The 22,195-nt window shown below is 42.3% G+C and overlaps 1 protein-coding gene across 1 annotated transcript in view; it reads right to left on the minus strand.

The window, feature by feature from the left end:
- The window catches only part of LOC138854430 (uncharacterized), a 53,731-nt gene that overhangs the window by 21,984 nt on the left and 9,552 nt on the right, over positions 1-22,195 (minus strand). The window contains exon 4 of the mRNA XM_070097662.1: positions 19,443-19,589. Within this exon, the coding sequence (XP_069953763.1) occupies positions 19,443-19,589 (147 nt within the window). The remainder of the gene's footprint in view (positions 1-19,442; positions 19,590-22,195) is intronic.

Consider the following 22,195-nt stretch of genomic DNA (forward strand, 5'->3'; position numbering starts at 1 on the left):
ATCCTATGGAGAGGGAGCATGGACACGGGGGTCGTCCCACAGTTACTAAAAACAACAGACATAGCCCCACTCCACAAAGGGGGCAGTAAAGCAACAGCAAAGAACTAGAGACCAATAGCACTAACATCCCATATCATAAAAATCTTTGAAAGGGTCCCAAGAAGCAAGATCACCACCCATCTAGTAACCCACCAGTTACACAACCCAGGGCAACATGGGTTTAGAACAGGTCGCTCCTGTCTGTCTCAACTACTGGATCACTACGACAAGGTCCTAAATGCATTAGAAGACAAAAAGAATGCAGATGTAATATATACACTTTGCAAAAGCCTTTGACAAGTGTGACCATGGCGTAATAGCGCACAAAATACGTGCTAAAGGAATAACAGGAAAAGTCGGTCGATGGATCTATAATTTCCTCACTAACAGAACACAGAGAGTAGTCGTCAACAGAGTAAAGTCCGAGGCAGCTACGGTGAAAAGCTCTGTTCCACAAGGCACAGTACTCGCTCCCATCTTGTTCCTCATCCTCATATCTGACATAGACAAGGATGTCAGCCACAGCACCGTGTCTTCCTTTGCAGATGACACCCGAATCTGCATGACAGTGTCTTCCATTGCAGACACTGCAAGGCTCCAGGCGGACATCAACCAAATCTTTCAGTGGGCTGCAGAAAATAATATGAAGTTCAACGATGAGAAATTTCAATTACTCAGATATGATAAACACGAGGAAATTAAATCTTCATCAGAGTACAAAACAAATTCTGGCCACAAAATAGAGCGAAACACCAACCTCAAAGACCTGGGAGTGATCATGTCGGAGGATCTCACCTACAAGGACCATAATATTGTATCAATCGCATCTGCTAGAAAAATGACAGGATGGATAATGAGAACCTTCAAAACTAGGGAGGCCAAGCCCATGATGACACTCTTCAGGTCACTTGTTCTATCTAGGTTGGAATATTGCTGCACACTAACAGCACCTTTCAAGGCAGGTGAAATTGCTGACCTAGAAAATGTACAGAGAACCTTCACGGCGCGCATAACGGAGATAAAACACCTCAATTACTGGGAGCGCTTGAGGTTCCTAAACCTGTATTCCCTGGAATGCAGGCGGGAGAGATACATGATTATATTTATTTTTTTTATTTTTATTATCACACCGGCCGATTCCCACCAAGGCAGGGTGGCCCGAAAAAGAAAAACTTTCACCATCATTCACTCCATCACTGTCTTGCCAGAAGGGTGCTTTACACTACAGTTTTTAAACTGCAACATTAACACCCCTCCTTCAGAGTGCAGGCACTGTACTTCCCATCTCCAGGACTCAAGTCCGGCCTGCCGGTTTCCCTGAATCCCTTCATAAATGTTACTTTGCTCACACTCCAACAGCACGTCAAGTATTAAAAACCATTTGTCTCCATTCACTCCTATCAAACACGCTCACGCATGCCTGCTGGAAGTCCAAGCCCCTCGCACACAAAACCTCCTTTACCCCCTCCCTCCAACCCTTCCTAGGCCGACCCCTACCCCGCCTTCCTTCCACTACAGACTGATACACTCTTGAAGTCATTCTGTTTCGCTCCATTCTCTCTACATGTCCGAACCACCTCAACAACCCTTCCTCAGCCCTCTGGACAACAGTTTTGGTAATCCCGCACCTCCTCCTAACTTCCAAACTACGAATTCTCTGCATTATATTCACACCACACATTGCCCTCAGACATGACATCTCCACTGCCTCCAGCCTTCTCCTCGCTGCAACATTCATCACCCACGCTTCACACCCATATAAGAGCGTTGGTAAAACTATACTCTCATACATTCCCCTCTTTGCCTCCAAGGACAAAGTTCTTTGTCTCCACAGACTCCTAAGTGCACCACTCACTCTTTTTCCCTCATCAATTCTATGATTCACCTCATCCTTCATAGACCCATCCGCTGACACGTCCACTCCCAAATATCTGAATACGTTCACCTCCTCCATACTCTCTCCCTCCAATCTGATATTCAATCTTTCATCACCTAATCTTTTTGTTATCCTCATAACCTTACTCTTTCCTGTATTCACCTTTAATTTTCTTCTTTTGCACACCCTACCAAATTCATCCACCAATCTCTGCAACTTCTCTTCAGAATCTCCCAAGAGCACAGTGTCATCAGCAAAGAGCAGCTGTGACAACTCCCACTTTGTGTGTGATTCTTTATCTTTTAACTCCACGCCTCTTGCCAAGACCCTCGCATTTACTTCTCTTACAACCCCATCTATAAATATATTAAACAACCACGGTGACATCACACATCCTTGTCTAAGGCCTACTTTTACTGGGAAAAAATTTCCCTCTTTCCTACATACTCTAACTTGAGCCTCACTATCCTCGTAAAAACTCTTCACTGCTTTCAGTAACCTACCTCCTACACCATACACTTGCAACATCTGCCACATTGCCCCCCTATCCACCCTGCCATACGCCTTTTCCAAATCCATAAATGCCACAAAGACCTCTTTAGCCTTATCTAAATACTGTTCACTTATATGTTTCACTGTAAACACCTGGTCCACACACTCCCTACCTTTCCTAAAGCCTCCTTGTTCATCTGCTATCCTATTCTCCGTCTTACTCTTAATTCTTTCAATTATAACTCTACCATACACTTTACCACTTACACTCAACAGACTTATCCCCCTATAATTTTTGCACTCTCTTTTATCCCCTTTGCCTTTATACAAAGGAACTATGCATGCTCTCTGCCAATCCCTAGGTACCTTACCCTCTTCCATACATTTATTAAATAATTGCACCAACCACTCCAAAACTATATCCCCACCTGCTTTTAACATTTCTATCTTTATCCCATCAATCCCGGCTGCCTTACCCCCTTTCATTTTACCTACTGCCTCACGAACTTCCCCCACACTCACAACTGGCTCTTCCTCACTCCTACAAGATGTTATTCCTCCTTGCCCTATACACGAAATCACAGCTTCCCTATCTTCATCAACATTTAACAATTCCTCAAAATATTCCTTCCATCTTCCCAATACCTCTAACTCTCCATTTAATAACTCTCCTCTCCTATTTTTAACTGACAAATCCATTTGTTCTCTAGGCTTTCTTAACTTGTTAATCTCACTCCAAAACTTTTTCTTATTTTCAACAAAATTTGTTGATAACATCTCACCCACTCTCTCATTTGCTCTCTTTTTACATTGCTTCACCACTCTCTTAACTTCTCTCTTTTTCTCCATATACTCTTCCCTCCTTGCATCACTTCTACTTTGTAAAAACTTCTCATATACACCTGGAAAATCCTAGAGGGACTAGTACCGAACTTGCACACGAAAATCACTCACTACGAAATCAAAAGACTTGGCAGACAATGCACCATCCCCCCAATGAAAAGCAGGGGTGTCACTAGCACGTTAAGAGACCATACAATAAGTGTCAGGGGCCCAAGACTGTTCAACTGCCTCCCATCATACATAAGGGGGATTACCAACAGACCCCTGGCAGTCTTCAAGCTGGCACTGGACAAGCACCTAAAGTCGGTTCCTGACCAGCAGGGCTGTGGCTCGTATGTTGGTTTGCGTGCAGCCAGCAGCAACAGCCTGATTGATCAGGCTCTGATCCACCAGGAGGCCTGGTCACAGACCGGGCCGCGGGGGCGTTGACCCCCGGAACTCTCTCCAGGTAAACTCCAGGAGTGAGGTGAAAGTGTTGAATGATGATGAAAGTATTTTCTTTTTGGGGATTTTCTTTCTTTTTGGGTCACCCTGCTTCGGTGGGAGATGGCCGACTTGTTAAAATAAATAAATAAATAAATAAATAAATAAATAAATTATATATATATATATATATATATATATATATATATATATATATATATATATATATATATATATATACAGTGGACCCCCGCATAACGATTACCTCCGAATGCGACCAATTATGTAAGTGTATTTATGTAAGTGCGTTTGTACGTGTATGTTTGGGGGTCTGAAATGGACTAATCTACTTCACAATATTTCTTATGGGAAACAATTCGGTCAGTACTGGCACCTGAACATACTTCTGGAGTGAAAAAATATCGTTAACCGGGGGTCCACTGTATATATATTATATATATATATATATATATATATATATATATATATAAATATATATATATATATATAAGGAATATATATATATATATATACACTATATATATATATAAATATATATATATATATATATATATATATATATATATATATATATATATATATATATATATATATATATATATATATATATATATATATATATATATATATATATATATATATATATATATATATATATATATATATATATGTCGTGCCGAATATGTAAAACTGGTCAATTAGCAAGAATTCATTTAAAATTAAGTCCTTTCTAAAATTTTCTCTTATACGTTTAAAGATGTATTTTTTTGATTAATGTTAATGTAAAAATTTTTAATTTTGCACCAAAAGGAACTTAGAAAACTTACCTAACCTTATTATAACAAGAACAATTTATTTAACCTAACCCAACTAAATATATTTTAGATTTGTTTACAATAATTTAATACTAAACAAACACAGTGAAATATATTTTTTTCGTTAGGTTCAGAATGATTTTGGCGAAATTATTGCATTCACATATTTTCACTTGTCATATATGGCAAGATGAGCGTTGCCATTTAAGCCAAGATCGCAAGTTCTGCCTATTCGGCACGACATATATATATATATATATATATATATATATATATATATATATATATATATATATATATATATATATATATATATATATATATATATATATATATATATATATATATATATATATATATATATATATATATATATATATATATATATATATATATATATATATATACATGTATATATATATATATATATATATATATATATATATATATATATATATATATATATATATATATATATATATATATATATATATATATATATATTTATAGATGGGGTTGTAAAAGAAGTAAATGCTAGGGTGTTCGGGAGAGGGGTGGGATTAAATTATGGGGAATCAAATTCAAAATGGGAATTGACACAGTTACTTTTTGCTGATGATACTGTGCTTATGGGAGATTCTAAAGAAAAATTGCAAAGGTTAGTGGATGAGTTTGAGAATGTGTGTAAAGGTAGAAAGTTGAAAGTGAACATAGAAAAGAGTAAGGTGATGAGGGTATCAAATGATTTAGATAAAGAAAAATTGGATATCAAATTGGGGAGGAGGAGTATGGAAGAAGTGAATGTTTTCAGATACTTGGGAGTTGACGTGTCGGCAGATGGATTTATGAAGGATGAGGTTAATCATAGAATTGATGAGGGAAAAAAGGTGAGTGGTGCGTTGAGGTATATGTGGAGTCAAAAAACGTTATCTATGGAGGCAAAGAAGGGAATGTATGAAAGTATAGTAGTACCAACACTCTTATATGGATGTGAAGCTTGGGTGGTAAATGCAGCAGCGAGGAGACGGTTGGAGGCAGTGGAGATGTCCTGTCTAAGGGCAATGTGTGGTGTAAATATTATGCAGAAAATTCGGAGTGTGGAAATTAGGAGAAGGTGTGGAGTTAATAAAAGCATTAGTCAGAGGGCAGAAGAGGGGTTGTTGAGGTGGTTTGGTCATTTAGAGAGAATGGATCAAAGTAGAATGACATGGAAAGCAAATAAATCTATAGGGGAAGGAAAGAGGGGTAGGGGTCGTCCTCGAAAGGGTTGGAAAGAGGGGGTAAAGGAGGTTTTGTGGGTGAGGGGCTTGGACTTCCAGCAAGCGTGCATGAGCGTGTTAGATAGGAGTGAATGGAGACGAATGATACTTGGGACCTGACGATCTGTTGGAGTGTGAGCAGGGTAATATTTAGTGAAGGGATTCAGGGAAACCGGTTATTTTCATATAGTCGGACTTGAGTCCTGGAAATGGGAAGTACAATGCCTGCACTTTAAAGGAGGGGTTTGGGATATTGGCAGTTTGGAGGGATATGTTGTGTATCTCTATACGTATATGCTTCTAAACTGTTGTATTCTGAGCACCTCTGCAAAAGCAGTGATAATGTGTGAGTGTGGTGAAAGTGTTGAATGATGATGAAAGTATTTTCTTTTTGGGGATTTTCTTTCTTTTTTTTTTTGGGTCACCCTGCCTCGGTGGGAGACGACCGACTTGTTGAAAAAAAAAAAAAAAAAAAAAATATATATATATATATATATGTGTGTGTGTGTGTATGTGTGTGTACTCACCTATTTGTACTCGCCTATTTGTGGTTGCAGGGGTCGAGTCACAGCTCCTGGCCCCGCCTCTTCGCTGATTGCTACTAGGTCCTCTCTCTCCCTGCCCCATGAGCTCTATCATATCTCGCCTTAAAACTATGTATGGTTCCTGCCTCCACCACATCACTTTCTAGGCTATTCCACGGCCTGACTACTCTATGACTGAAGAAATACTTCCTAACATCCCTTTGATTCATCTGAGTCTTCAACTTCCAATTGTGACCTCTTGTGTCTGTGTCCCATCTCTGGAACATCCCGTCTTTGTCCACCTCGTCTATTCCGCGCAGTATTTTATATGTCGTTATCATGTCTCCCCTGACCCTCCTGGCCTCCAGTGTCGTCAGGCCGATTTCCCTCAACCTTTCTTCATAGGACAATCCCCGTAGCTCTGGGACTAGTCTTGTTGCAAACCTTTGCACTTTCTCTAATTTCTTGATGTGCTTGACTAGGTGTGGATTCCAAACTGGTGCTGCATACTCCAGTATGGGCCTGACGTAGATGGTGTACAGAGTCTTAAACGAATCCTTACTGAGGTATCGGAATGCTATCCGTAGGTTTGCCAGGCGCCCGTATGCTGCAGCAGTTATCTGATTGATGTGCGCCTCAGGAGATATGCTCGGTGTTATACTCACCCCCAGATCTTTTTCCTTTAGTGAGGTTTGCAGTCTTTGGCCATCTAAACTATATTGTGTCTGCGGTCTTCTTTGCCCTTCCCCAATCTTCATGACTTTGCATTTGGCAGGGTTAAATTCAAGGAGCCAGTTGCTGGACCAGGCTTGTAGCCTGTCCAGATCTCTTTGTAGTCCTGCCTGATCCTCGTCCGATTCGATTCTTCTCATTAACTTCACATCGTCTGCAAACAAGGACACTTCTGAGTCTATCCCTTCCGTTATGTCGTTCACGTATACCAAGAACAGCACAGGTCCTAGGACTGACCCCTGTGGAACCCCGCTTGTCACAGGCGCCCACTCTGACACCTCGTCGCGTACCATGACTCGTTGTTTCCTCCCTGTCAGATATTCTCTGATCCATTGCAGTGCCTTTCCTGTTATGTGTGCCTGGTCCTCTAGCTTTTGCAGTAACCTCTTGTGAGGAACTGTGTCGAAAGCCTTCTTGCAGTCCAAAAATACGCAGTCGATCCACCCCTCTCTCTCTTGTCTTACTTCTGTCACCTTGTTATAAAACTCTAGTAGGTTTGTGACACAGGATTTTCCTTCCCTGAAACCGTGCTGGTTGTCAATTATACACTTGTTTCTTTCCAGGTGCCCCACCACTCTCCTCCTGATGATCTTCTCCATGACCTTGCATACTATACACGTTAGAGATACAGGTCTGTAGTTTAGTGCCTCATGTCTGTCTCCCTTTTTAAAAATTGGGACTACATTTGCCATTTTCCATACCTCAGGGAGTTGCCCAGTTTCAAATGATGTGTTGAAGATCTTTGTTAATGGCTCACACAATATCTCTGCTCCCTCTTTAAGGACCCATGGAGAGATGTTGTCTGGTGTGTGTGTGTGTGTGTGTGTGTGTGTGTGTGTGTGTGTGTGTGTGTGTGTGTGTGTGTGTGTGTGTGTGTGTGTGTGTGTCGTGCCGAATAGGGAGAACTTGCGATTTTGGCTTAAATAGCAACGCTCATCTTGCCATATAGGACAAGTGAAAATTTGTGTATGCAATAATTTCGCCAAAATCATTCTGAACCTAACGAAAAAAATACATTTGATTGTGTTTGTTTAGTATTAAATTATTGTAAATGTATTTAAAATATATTTAGTTGGGTTAGGCTAAAATAAATTGTTCTTGTTATAATAAGGTTAGGTAAGTTTTCTAAGATTCTTTTGGTGCAAAATTATAAATTTTTACATTAACATTAGTGAAAAAATATATCTTTAAATGTATAAGAGAAAATTTTAGAAAGGACTTAATTTTAAACGAGTTCTTGCTAACTGACCAGTTTTACATATTCAGCACGACACACACACACACACACACACACACACACACACACACACACAGTGGACCCCCGCATAACGATCAGCTCCCAACTCGACCAATTATGTAAGTGCATTTTCGTAAGTGCTTTTGTAGGTGTATTTTTGGGGGGTCTGAAACGGACTAATCTAATTCACAATATTTCTTATGGGAACAAATTCGGTCTATAACGGCACCCAGACTTCTGGATTGAAATAATATCGTTATGCGGGGGTCCACTGTAGGAGGTTACACTGGAATTCGACCTCAGCACCTCAAAGAGATGGTAAATCCAGTACTCGGTGAATCTGCATCAATTCTTCTCACCGAGTTAACAACTTTCGTCAACAATTGCCTGGCTGGGCGAATCCCAGAAGAAATTAAACCTTTCTTTTTTGGAGCCTCACTATGTGCTTTGAAGAAGAGGGATGGGGGAATCAGACCCATTGCAGTTGGAAACACTCTCCGCCGTCTCGTTGCCAAAGCAGCAGTGAGAAACATTCGCCTAGAAGCTGCCACTTTACTCCAGCCACACCAACTGGGCTTTGGGGTCTCTCAAGGCAGTGAAGCTGCAGCTCATGCGGCAAGGGCCTACATCAGGGACCTACCAGAAGACAAGGCCATAGTCAAACTTGATTTTAGAAATGCCTTTAATATGGTGAGGAGAGATGCTGTTTTGCCAGCTGTTCGGGTTCGGTTCCCCAGTCTCTTTCCCTTCATTTCAGCCGGCTACAGCAAACCCTCAATTCTTTTGTTTGGAGAACATGAAATTCAATCATCAGAGGGTGTTCAGCAGGGTGACCCACTTGCTCCACTTCTCTTCTGCTTGGCAGTAAGAGAACTAACTTCCAGCCTACGCAGTGAGCTCAATATCTGGTACCTGGATGACGGCACTCTGGCAGGTACTGAAGAGTCCCTCGTGGGGGACCTACAACTGGTGAAAACACAGGGAGAAGACTTGGGACTCATCCTCAATCCCTCTAAGTGTGAAATCATCACAGCGAACCAGGAAATAATCAATGCTGTTCGAAGAATCCTCCCGGAAATCTCAACTACAACTCCGTCCAACAGTACCCTCTTGGGGGCACCGCTGGGTCACCAGGCCATCGATACTGTCCTCAGGGACAAATTGAATGACCTTATGAGAATGGAGGAGAGAATAAGCGATCTTGATGCCCATGATGCTCTGTATCTCCTCACAAGGTGTCTTACTATGCCAAGACTCACTTACTTCTTGAGGTGTGCACCCTCTTTTGACAACCCAACACTTGATGAATATGATGCACACCTGAGATCAACTTTTAAGAAGGCACTGAACCTGTCACTAGAGGATGAGCAATGGGATCAGGCAACCCTCCCAGTGCGACTGGGAGGTATAGGGGTGCGTAAAGCAACGCATGTTGCTTTACCTGCTTTTCTGTCTTCGTGTTTGGCTTCCAGTGCATTAGTCAAGAAGATAGTGCCCGAACGCTTGAGAGACTTGGTAGGAGCTCAAGACCCCAGGTTTACTGAAGCAGCAATTCGGTGGGACACCCTTACAGACTCCTCCAGTAGACCAGCTCCTCCCAAACAGCACAAACAGTCCCACTGGGACAAACCGATCATGGAAAAAATCGCCAACACAATGCTCTCCAATGCTTCAGGAAAGAACAAAGCTCGTCTCCTGGCAGTGAAGGCACCACACTCAGGAGATTTCCTGTTAGCTGTTCCCAATTCCTCCCTGGGCACCCGTCTCGACCCACAGGCCATTCGGATTGGTGTTGCTCTTCGCCTAGCCGCCCCCATCCTCACCGAACATAGGTGTATTTGCGGCAGGGCGACAGCTGATCAATTCGGACTCCATGGTCTCGTGTGCCACACAGCAGAAGGGAAGTATGCCAGACATGAGGAGATCAATGACATAATAAAGAGAAGCCTCGCCACAGCCCGTTGCCCAGCTCAACGGGAACCCCAAGTACAGAGGTCTGATGGAAGTCAAAAGCGTCCTGATGGAGCCACTATGCTACCCTGGAAGGATGGAAAGCAGATTGCCTGGGACTACACCTGTGCTGCCACATTGGCAGACACCTACTTGCCATACTCTGTAGTGGAAGGGGGTGGAGCTGCCAGTCACAGGGAGACCCAGAAGATCCGAAAATATGAAGACCTTCCCCCTTGCTATAACTTCATTCCAATAGGGTCGGAGACCCTTGGAGCATGGGGCAAGTGTGCTCTAAAGTTCCTCAAAGAGCTGGGTGAAAAGCTCATCATAGAAACCAAGGACCACAGGGCGACCAGCTTCCTCTTTCAGAGACTCAGTGTTGCGATCCAGAGAGGAAATGCCTGCAGCATTCTGGGCACGCGGCCCACCGCAGGGGAGCTGGACGAAGTATTCGAGATGTAGCTCTGAGTTACCTATGTTGTTTTACTTTGTATCATATTTTTGTGAATGTTTTGTCAATGTATTTTGTCTTTAAAAAAAATATATATACACAATATAGGGGGTGGTAGGAGAAAATTCTCAAACAGCTTCAGGGAGAATCTTGAGTTTTCCCAGAAGCAAGTTTATTCTTTTCTCTGAGGATGAGGGTCCCCATAACAGTTCTAGAGGTGGTACCTCCCTATATTTTTTTTTTTTTTATATATAGTATATATTTATTTATTTATTTATTTTCAACAAGTCGGCTGTCTCCCACCAAGGCAGGGTGACCCAAAAAGAAAGAAAATCCTCAAAAAGAAAATACTTTCATCATCATTCAACACTTTCACCTCACTCATACATAATCACTGTCTTTGCAGAGGCGCTCAGATACAACAGTTTAGAAGTCCTCTAAACTGTCAATATCCCAAACCCCTCCTTCAAAGTGCAGACACTGTACTTCCCATTTCCAGGACTCAAGTCTGGCTAAATCTATAATAACCAGTTTCCTGAATCCCTTCACTAAATATTACCATGCTCACACTCCAACAGCTCGTCAAGTCCCATAAACCATTCATTTCCGTTTACTATCTAACATGCTCACACACGCTTGCTGGAAGTCCAAGCCCCTCGCCCACAAAACCTCCTTTACTCCCTCCCTCCAACCTTTTCGAGGACGACCTTTACCCCTCCTTCCTTGCCCTGCAGATTTATAGGCTCTCCATGTCATTCCGCTTTGATCCATTCTCTCTAAATGACCAAACCACCTCAACAACCCCTCTACAACCCTCTGACTAATACTTTTAGTAACTCCACACTTCCTAATTTCCACACTCCAAATTCTCTGCATAATATTTACACCACGCATTGCCCTTAGACAGGACATCTCCACTGCTTCCAGCTGCCTCCTCGCTGCAGCATTTACAACCCAAGCTTCACACCCATATAAGAGTGTTGGTACCACTATACTTTCATACATTCCCTTCTTTGCCTCCATAGAATGACATACAGATCATAGCAAGTAAATAAAACTGAAAACTTGTTGCCTGAATGGATCAAACAAAAGACTAAGAAAGGTGCATCACTTAATTTCATCTTAATTAGGGAAAAGGCCTTACAGTTGTTTAAAGCAGTGTGTGATAAGGAAAGCCTGAAATAGAGTGTGTGTTTAGCACAGGCTGGTTCCACAACTTTAAGTTGCATAATAAGTTATATAATATTAAGTTTTCTCGTGAAAATGCTTCAGCTGATCATACAGCAGCCAGTAATTTCCCTGCTGAATTGCAGGAAATTATTTCTGAGGATGGCTATGTCCCACATCAAGTGTTTAATGCTGATGAGACAAGTGTTTTATGGAAGAAAATGCCAACAAGAACTTATATCAGTCAGCAAGAGATGAGTGCACCGGGCTACAAGGCAGCAAAAGACCACTTCACCTTGCTCCTTTGCAGTAATGCATCAGGTGATTTCAAGTGTAAACCCATGGTTATTTACCGCTCTAAGAATCCTCGTGCTTTGAAAGGTGTAGATAAAAACACCTTACCTTGGAGGTCAAACCAGTCAGCATGGATGACAGAGGAAATATTTATTAACAGGTTTAAGCATCACTTTATTCCTGAAGTCAAGTTTTACCTGCACAGCAAGAACCTTGCATTCAAGGCTCTCTTCATTCTTGATAATTCCTGTACTCATCCACAAGCTTTGGTGGATGTGACCCCACATCTACCAAAGTTTTATTTTTACCTCCAAATACAACATCTGTAATACAACAACTGGATCAGGGAGTTATTAAGTCATTCAAGTGTAACTACTCAAAAAAAACTAGCTGCATCAATGGACTCTGACTCCAACCTGGCAGTACCAAGCTCTAGAATAAATTTAACATTGCAGATGTCATCAGCTATGCTAGAAGTGCATGGAATGAAGTACCCCAATCAACATTAAATGCAGCCTGCAGAAAGTTATGGCCTTCTGTGGTTAATTCTTTCATTGGTTTTCCCTTGCTTGAGAGTCAGGTTCAGGGATTACCAGGTGATGGTTTTGAAGATATGAATGAGCTCACAGATGATGATGATGATGATGAAGACAGGAGTCCAGAGGAAATGTTACCAGAGCTTGATGAATATATTCATGGAAGCCACATAACAGAAGAAGATGAAGAACAACCTGAATAAAAGCAGTTAACATTGTAGCAATTATGTGAGAAGTTCCATATTATTGGTAAAGTTGCAGACTTTTTCACTGAAGAGAACCCTGACAAATCTAGAAGCATTGCTTCGAAACAGGGTCTAGACGAGCTGATGATGCCTTACCATCAGCTGTATAATGTACTGCAGGGTAAAGGAGCCCAGAGATCCATTACAGAAATTATGCACACTCTAATACAACCATCGACTTCGTACCAAAACCTCTACCATCCACTTCTGCCGACAACCAACAACCATCCACCTCAGCCCAGTAGGGCCACACCATCCATATCCACTCTCTTCACAATCATCCACAAACACCATTACCCACAATTTAAGGTAAGAAATATTATTATTTCTATTGCATTTGTAGTTTTAAGCAGTAATATATCATGACAATGTGCTACAATTCCATAGTCACTCTTATTTTTGCAAGATCTGTTGGTCTAAAAAAAAAGCTGTTTGACTTTTTGGGGACTCCCAGGAACGTAACACTATTTTTCCCATAAGTTCTTCAGTGTGTCTAACATGGTTTTGCCTAACATGGCATTTTCAGGAACTTAACTACCATGTTAAAAGATAGTCTACTGTAATTATTTGACTTAGCTTATGTCATTAGGTAGGATGTAACATTTATACTTTCTGTGCTCCCTTATTCGAGTGTTGAGTAGCTGCCTGCATTGGCAAACTACCTTGTTAACTACCACCTCACTTGTTTGTGTCAGCCTGTACCTCGCTCCATGCTGGAGTAGCCGGGTGAGTCACGTGATCAGTCGTGTGATCGCACCTGAGCTTGGGGACTGACCTCCCTTGCTCTGTCCCTTCTCTACTGGTCTTTGTTCGACCAACATCTCTCTCTTGTTGTTTGTTTGTTATTTAGACTCTGTTTTGGTAGAGTATGATTTCGGTGGTGAGACGAAACGTACTTCTCGTAACTCTGTGTAACTCTATTTTTAGTGATTTTTGACATTTTACTGAGGTTGTGTGTTGCACTGACACTCTAACACACCCCAGGTCCTGAACTATAGCTTCTGACCTAACTTGTTTTGGCATTTGCACACTGTCGTAGTCAGGGATTTGGTTGTGCTGAACTTAGACTGAGTATTAAGGGAGTTTTATGCCTTTTATGGAGGATCTGCTGAAGGTCTCCAGTTAGGGTTGTTATTTTGTCTCCCTGTTCCTGACTCTGTGCTGCTGCTGCTTTTGACTTTATTGCTGTTGGCGAATTGTTACTGTACTGTTCAAACAAGCTGTTCTGATTGCCAGTTTGGTCAGGGAGATAGATTATTTGAGGATGTTTAGTCAGTCACTGGTTAAGTTGAGTCGAGTCTTGAGACATAGTGAACTACTTGGAGCACATATACACATTCACACACACACTCACCTGTATATATTAGTATTATGTTTATAATTGCTGACAATGTACCAGACAGTAATTAAGAGCCATAAAGATGTGAAATGTGTCTTTAGCATTATTATACTGAATATCTTACTTTTGCAATACGAGAAAAGTGTAGGAACTTATATTCTGTATTATATAAAGCATTTACTTTGATATTGTCCAACTAGACAACTTTAATTTTGTTAATAAACATATCTTACTTTTAATTTTGATTAGTTAGTATCCTATCAGTTGTGATCCTAAAGTACTTATGATAACTGGACCAGTATACTGTTTATTTGTTACAAAATCCCAGTCACAGGCTGAATGCTAGAGGGGCAGACCTTTCTAGTATTCTCTGAGATGTCTATGCTTAATAGATATTGCATTTTTTATAACAACATGGCTAATGCCTGGGGATCTCACATCACTGGCTGCCACATGGCTAATGCCTGGGGATCTCACATCACTGACTGCCACATGGCTAATGCCTGGGGATCTCACATCACTGGCTGCCACATGGCTAATGCCTGGGGATCTCACATCACTGACTGCCACATGGCTAATGCCTGGGGATCTCACATCACTGGCTGCCACATGGCTAATGCCTGGGGATCTCACATCACTGGCTGCCACATGGCTAATGCCTGGGGATCTCACATCACTGGCTGCCACATGGCTAATGCCTGGGGATCTCACATCACTGGCTGCCACATGGCTAATGCCTGGGGATCTCACATCACTGACTGCCACATGGCTAATGCCTGGGGATCTCACATCACTGACTGCCACATGGCTAATGCCTGAGGATCTCACATCACTGGCTGCCACATGGCTAATGCCTGGGGATCTCACATCACTGGCTGCCACATGGCTAATGCCTGGGGATCTCACATCACTGGCTGCCACATGGCTAATGCCTGGGGATCTCACATCACTGGCTGCCACATGGCTAATGCCTGGGGATCTCACATCACTGGCTGCCACATGGCTAATGCCTGGGGATCTCACATCACTGGCTGCCACATGGCTAATGCCTGGGGATCTCACATCACTGGCTGCCACATGGCTAATGCCTGGGGATCTCACATCACTGACTGCCACATGGCTAATGCCTGGGGATCTCACATCACTGACTGCCACATGGCTAATGCCTGGGGATCTCACATCACTGGCTGCCACATGGCTAATGCCTGGGGATCTCACATCACTGGCTGCCACATGGCTAATGCCTGGGGATCTCACATCACTGGCTGCCACATGGCTAATGCCTGGGGATCTCACATCACTAGCTGCCACATGGCTAATGCCTGGGGATCTCACATCACTGGCTGCCACATGGCTAATGCCTGGGGATCTCACATCACTGGCTGCCACATGGCTAATGCCTGGGGATCTCACATCACTGACTGCCACATGGCTAATGCCTGGGGATCTCACATCACTGGCTGCCACATGGCTAATGCCTGGGGATCTCACATCACTGGCTGCCACATGGCTAATGCCTGGGGATCTCACATCACTGGCTGCCACATGGCTAATGCCTGGGGATCTCACATCACTGACTGCCACATGGCTAATGCCTGGGGATCTCACATCACTGGCTGCCACATGGCTAATGCCTGGGGATCTCACATCACTGGCTGCCACATGGCTAATGCCTGGGGATCTCGCATTACTGGCTGCCACATGGCTAATGCCTGGGGATCTCACATCACTGGCTGCCACATGGCTAATGCCTGGGGATCTCGCATTACTGGCTGCCACATGGCTAATGCCTGGGGATCTCACATCACTGGCTGCCACATGGCTAATGCCTGGGGATCTCGCATTACTGGCTGCCACATGGCTAATGCCTGGGGATCTCACATCACTGGCTGCCACATGGCTAATGCCTGGGGATCTCACATCACGGGCTGCCACATGGCTAATGCCTGGGGATCTCACATCACTGGCTGCCACATGGCTAATGCCTGGGGATCTCACATCACTGGCTGCCACATGGCTAATGCCTGGGGATCTCACATCACTGGCTGCCACATGGCTAATGCCTGGGGATCTCGCATTACTGGCTGCCACATGGCTAATGCCTGGGGATCTCACATCACTGGCTGCCACATGGCTAATGCCTGGGGATCTCGCATTACTGGCTGCCACATGGCTAATGCCTGGGGATCTCACATCACTGGCTGCCACATGGCTAATGCCTGGGGATCTCACATCACTGGCTGCCACATGGCTAATGCCTGGGGATCTCACATCACTGGCTGCCACATGGCTAATGCCTGGGGATCTCGCATTACTGGCTGCCACATGGCTAATGCCTGGGGATCTCACATCACTGGCTGCCACATGGCTAATGCCTGGGGATCTCGCATTACTGGCTGCCACATGGCTAATGCCTGGGGATCTCACATCACTGGCTGCCACATGGCTAATGCCTGGGGATCTCGCATTACTGGCTGCCACATGGCTAATGCCTGGGGATCTCACATCACTGGCTGCCACATGGCTAATGCCTGGGGATCTCGCATTACTGGCTGCCACATGGCTAATGCCTGAGGATCTCACATCACTGGCTGCCACATGGCTAATGCCTGGGGATCTCGCATTACTGGCTGCCACATGGCTAATGCCTGGGGATCTCACATCACTGGCTGCCACATGGCTAATGCCTGGGGATCTCGCATTACTGGCTGCCACATGGCTAATGCCTGGGGATCTCGCATTACTGGCTGCCACATGGCTAATGCCTGGGGATCTCCCATCACTGGCTGCCACATGGCTAATGCCTGGGGATCTCGCATTACTGGCTGCCACATGGCTAATGCCTGGGGATCTCGCATTACTGGCTGCCACATGGCTAATGCCTGGGGATCTCACATCACTGGCTGCCACATGGCTAATGCCTGGGGATCTCACATCACTGGCTGCCACATGGCTAATGCCTGGGGATCTCACATCACTGGCTGCCACATGGCTAATGCCTGGGGATCTCGCATTACTGGGTGCCATATGGGTAACAGTTAACAATCTCTTATTGCAGGGTTCCAAATGAACAATGATTAAGGATTTTGCATCATTCAAGAGAGAAGATAGCATTACACAGCCTCTGTGCAACAAGTCATGGTTAATCTGAAAAATTAAATTGCAGATGTGGCCCAAATAACATTAAGATCCAGATTAAAATTCAAATACTGTATTTCTTTTTATGCAGTATGTATAGAGATAAAATCCTAGGTAGTAGGTTGGTAGACAGCAACCGCCCAGGGAGGTACTACCGTCCTGCCAAGTGAGTGTAAAACGAAAGCCTGTAAATGTTTTACATGATGGTAGGATTGCTGGTGTCCTTTTTTCTGTCTCATGAACATGCAAGATTTCAGGTATGTCTTGCTACTTCTACTTACACTTAGGTCACACTACACATACATGTACAAGTGTATATATACATACCCCTCTGGGTTTTCTTCTATTTTCTTTCAAGTTCTTATTCTTGTTTATTTCCTCTTATCTCCATGGGGAAGTGGAACAGAATTCTTTCTCCGTAAGCCATGCATGTTGTAAGAGGCGACTAAAATGCCGGGAGCAAGGGTCTAGTAACCTCTTCTCCTGTATATATTACTAAATTTGAAAGGAGAAACTTTCGTTTCTCCTTTTGGGCCACCCCGCCTCGGTGGGACACGGCTGATGTGTTGAAAGAAAGTATACAGATAATGTAGTTTACAAGTAATAAAACATTGTTAGACACAAAAGAAAGGCACTAGCATGCAATGGGGTATCAGCAGATCATATGGTAGGAGAGGTGCACTCTCTTTGTCTCAAAAGAGATAACAGCAGTAGAAACTTGTAAACTGTTAGAAAAGGCAACATGAACACCACATATATGATCATAAAAAATAAAACAAATATGTCTTTTTTTTAAAGCCAAAAAACAGGGAGAACAATAAGCCACAATCATACACTGTGACAAATGCAGCTCCGATAAGATACTGGAAAGTTTCTCTTCGCAAATAAATATTAAAACATGGAAACTGATTTAAACGAGAAGCAGTGATTTCAATAAGAAGTAGTAAGTGCCACAACCACTGCAAAATGTTGTAAATTTTATTAAAATGACAAGACACCACAAGCATAGCTCTGCTACTGCATTTGCAAGTAGGTAGTCACAAATAGGTAATCACACATAGAGAGCATATTTTTTTTTTAACACTGGCTCTTTCCCACTGAGACAGGGTGACCTGAAAAAGAAGAAAAGAAAGTGTTTCTTCTTCCTTCAATAAATCAGTCATGTCCCACAGAGGCAGGGTGACACATAAAGAAAAACAAAAGTTCCTCTCTTTAACTTTAGTAATTTATACAGAAGGGGTTACTAGCCCTTTGTTCCCAGCATTTTAGTCACCTCTTATGCCACACATGGCTTACAGAGGAAGGATTCTTTTCCACTTCCCCCATGGAGAAGAGAGTACTTTTCTTTTTTTAACAAGTCGGCCATCCCCCACAGAAGCAGGGTGACCCAAAAAAAAAAAACACACCATCATTCATACATAATCACTGTTTTTGCAGAGGCCCTCAGATACGACAGTTTAGATGTCACTCCAAACAGCAGATATCCCAAACCCCTCTTTTAAAGTGTAGGCACTGTACTTCCCACCTCCAGGACTCAAGTCTGGCTAATTGGTTTCCCTGAATCCCTTCACAAAATATTACCCTGCTCACACTCCAACAGCTCGTCAGGTCCCAAAAAGCATTCATCTCTATTCACTCCTAACACGCTCATACATGGCAGCTGTATGTCCAAGCCCCTTTCACACAAAACCTCTTTTACTCACTCCCTCCATCCTTTCCTAGGATGAACCCTACCCCTCCTCCTCTCCACTACAGATTTATACACACTCCAAGTCATCTTATTTTGCCCCATCCTCTCTAAATGACCAAACCACCTCAACAACCCCTATCAGCCCTCTGAATAATACTTTTTAGTAACTCCACACCTCCTGATTTCCACACTGCGAATTCTCTGCATAATATTTGCACCACACATTGCCCTTAGATACAACATCTCCATTGCCTCCAGTGGCTAGTGAATGCTGCAGCATTCACTACCCATGCTTCACACCCATATAAGAGTATATATACTTATCAATTCAGAGGTTACTAAATGAAAACAACATTTCTACAACTTGCCTGATTGCTGATGTTTTGAATTGGCTAGTGTATAGGAGACATAATGAGGAGCAAATTTTGAGTCATTCTGATCGTGGTTTTCCTCCTCACTGTCGCCTTCATTGTACTTCATTACTCCAAACATACACTGGTTGTAAGTTGGCAGAGCTGTTGGAAATTTCAAAAGAGATTAATATAAACAGGATGACTGTGAGCAGTAACACAACTCATTTTGTCAAGAAAATACTCTTAAAATGCTGCACTTATTGGGCAATATAGTCCTATACTATGCATCATTTATTAACTTTACCGCAAAAATTGTGATAGTTAAGTTGGCCAAAACAAAAAAAATAATGAGCCAGCTGGCTCCTAACAGCAACAGCATTGTTGAACACACAATTGACAAGAGCGAATGGCCTCAGGCCAGACTACAAGGCTAGGAAAAAAAACTGAAGCCAGTCAAAATTCAGGGACACTGGAAATAAGTCACTTTGTCTGACTTTTTTGGTTTATCCTGGGTAAATTACATTATGTATGATTACTGTACTTGTGTGTACCTGTGCCTAAATATACATGTACTTATTTACAGTAGACCATTGTTTAACACGGTTTTGTCTGGCATGTTTTGGTTATAGCACGATTGAAGAATTGTGGCATATTTTTGTATAACACTTCGTAAAATTAACTTAACAAAATTCACAAGAGGGGAAAAAATTTTGAGTGCGTCTTCCCTCGTGGGATACATACCATCCTCTGACAGGAGATATCTTTTTCTTGCCATATCTTAAATCTGCCAAGCAATCATGGCACCCAGTAGACATACAAGTGTTGGTAAAAGTGGCAGAAAAGGTTTAAGCATTTCAGTCTTAGAATTAACGAGGAAAGTAGAGATATTAGAGAAGAGATAGCCAGTGACTGTCAAGAAGCGCCTCTGTGCACATAAAAAGAATGAGGTAAATATGAGTTTGTGTGATGATTGACTGACTGATTTACTGACTGACTTATTGACTGACTTACTGACTCATTTACTGACTGACTTGATTTACTGATTGACTGTATTACTGACTGACTTGATTTACTGACTAGCTTATTGACTGACTTACTGACTCATCTACTGGCTGACTTGATTTACTGATTGACTGTATTACTGACTGACTTGATTTACTGACTGACTTACTGACTGATTTACTGACTACTTACTGACTTGACTGATTTATTGACTGAATTAAAGCTAGACTTTTCACTGAAGAGGACCCTGAAATGGTGTCTAAAGCAGCTGATGCCTTACCGTCAGTTGTATAATATACTGCAGGGTAAAATAGAACAGAAATCCATTACAGAATTTATGCACACTCCAGTACAACCATCGACCTTCAGTACCAGTACCTCTACCATCCGCCTCAGCCTAGTAGGGCCACAGCATAACTCTCCACTCTCCACACCCATCCACAAACACCAGCACCCACAATTTAATGTTAAGAAATACTATTATTTCTGATGCATTTGTAATCTTAAACAGTAAAAAATATAATACAGTAGGGCCCCACTTATACGGCGGGTTAGGTTCCAGGCTGTCGCCGGAAAGCAGACATCGCCGGAAGGCAGAACTCCTTTTCTTTCCATTTATAAATGCATATAAATGCCAGACAACAAGTTTACACTAAATTATATTAAGTTAGTAATAGAACTAGGCATTAAAAACACACAAAGTAAAATACAGTCACAGTAAATTCATTACTTATCTTAAAGCATTTGTAATCTTAATGTAGGGAGAGAGGTGAGTAGTACTTATTTGTAGGAAGTCAGGTGCAGGTAGCCCAGGTGTAGGTAGCACTGGCTCCCCGTCTCATACTTAATATACGATATTTAAAACATCCCAGAGAGGTAAAATGCACATACAGTACACTCATTATTTACCTTAAAATATGTGTAGTCTTAATATAGGAAGAGTGGTGAGTACTATTTATTTGTATAAAGTCAGTGTAGGTAGCCGGTAGGAGTAGCCTGGGCTACACCTACCGGCTACCTACACTGTGGCCCAGAGCCATATTATTAACATCGACATGCCTTGTTCACTGAATTTAATCATTTCTAACAACTACCTTTAGATGCCGTCATAAACGAAGGTAGAAGTAATGAATAATTCATGCCGAAAATTGTAAACAAAAGCGGAGTGAGGGAGTGGCTGGGCCAAACGCAGATTCATACACGTTTTCTCTGATGGCTGAACAGAGGAAACGTAATGTTGTCCCTCCACCCGGCTCCACAAGTATTATTATCAGAGCATATAAAATATGCAATAAATGCCAGACAACAAGTTTACACTAACTTAGAAATAGAAATAGCAATAGAAATAGGCATTAAAAACACAATAAAAGGTAAGATACACACAGAGTACACTTATTACTTACCTTAAAATATTAATATTAATGTGTGAGAGGTGAGTGGCAGGGTGTTTATTGAATAAAATCAGAATGGTACACCATCATCCTCTAGCTTGGCACTTAAAGCAAGAGGCTTACGACTTCTCTTTTCATTACAGCCAACCTTAGATGCCATCGTCAATGAGAGCCAACTAGTTAACGAAAGAGTAAATGAGAGAGAGAACGAGATACAGAGTTCAGACAGTGTAAGAACACAAACTGAACAGGTAGTGGACGATCACTTGGTCAGGCGAAATAAATGCGTATTAATATGTGTCTACTTTTAGTTTTCACGTCCATTTGTAAGAGTTTGTAAAACATTTACCTCAATATTTTTTTTATTTTAATAAT

This window comes from Cherax quadricarinatus, chromosome 59 (assembly GCF_038502225.1).
Source record: "Cherax quadricarinatus isolate ZL_2023a chromosome 59, ASM3850222v1, whole genome shotgun sequence".
In the NCBI taxonomy this organism is placed as follows: Eukaryota; Metazoa; Arthropoda; class Malacostraca; order Decapoda; family Parastacidae; genus Cherax; species Cherax quadricarinatus.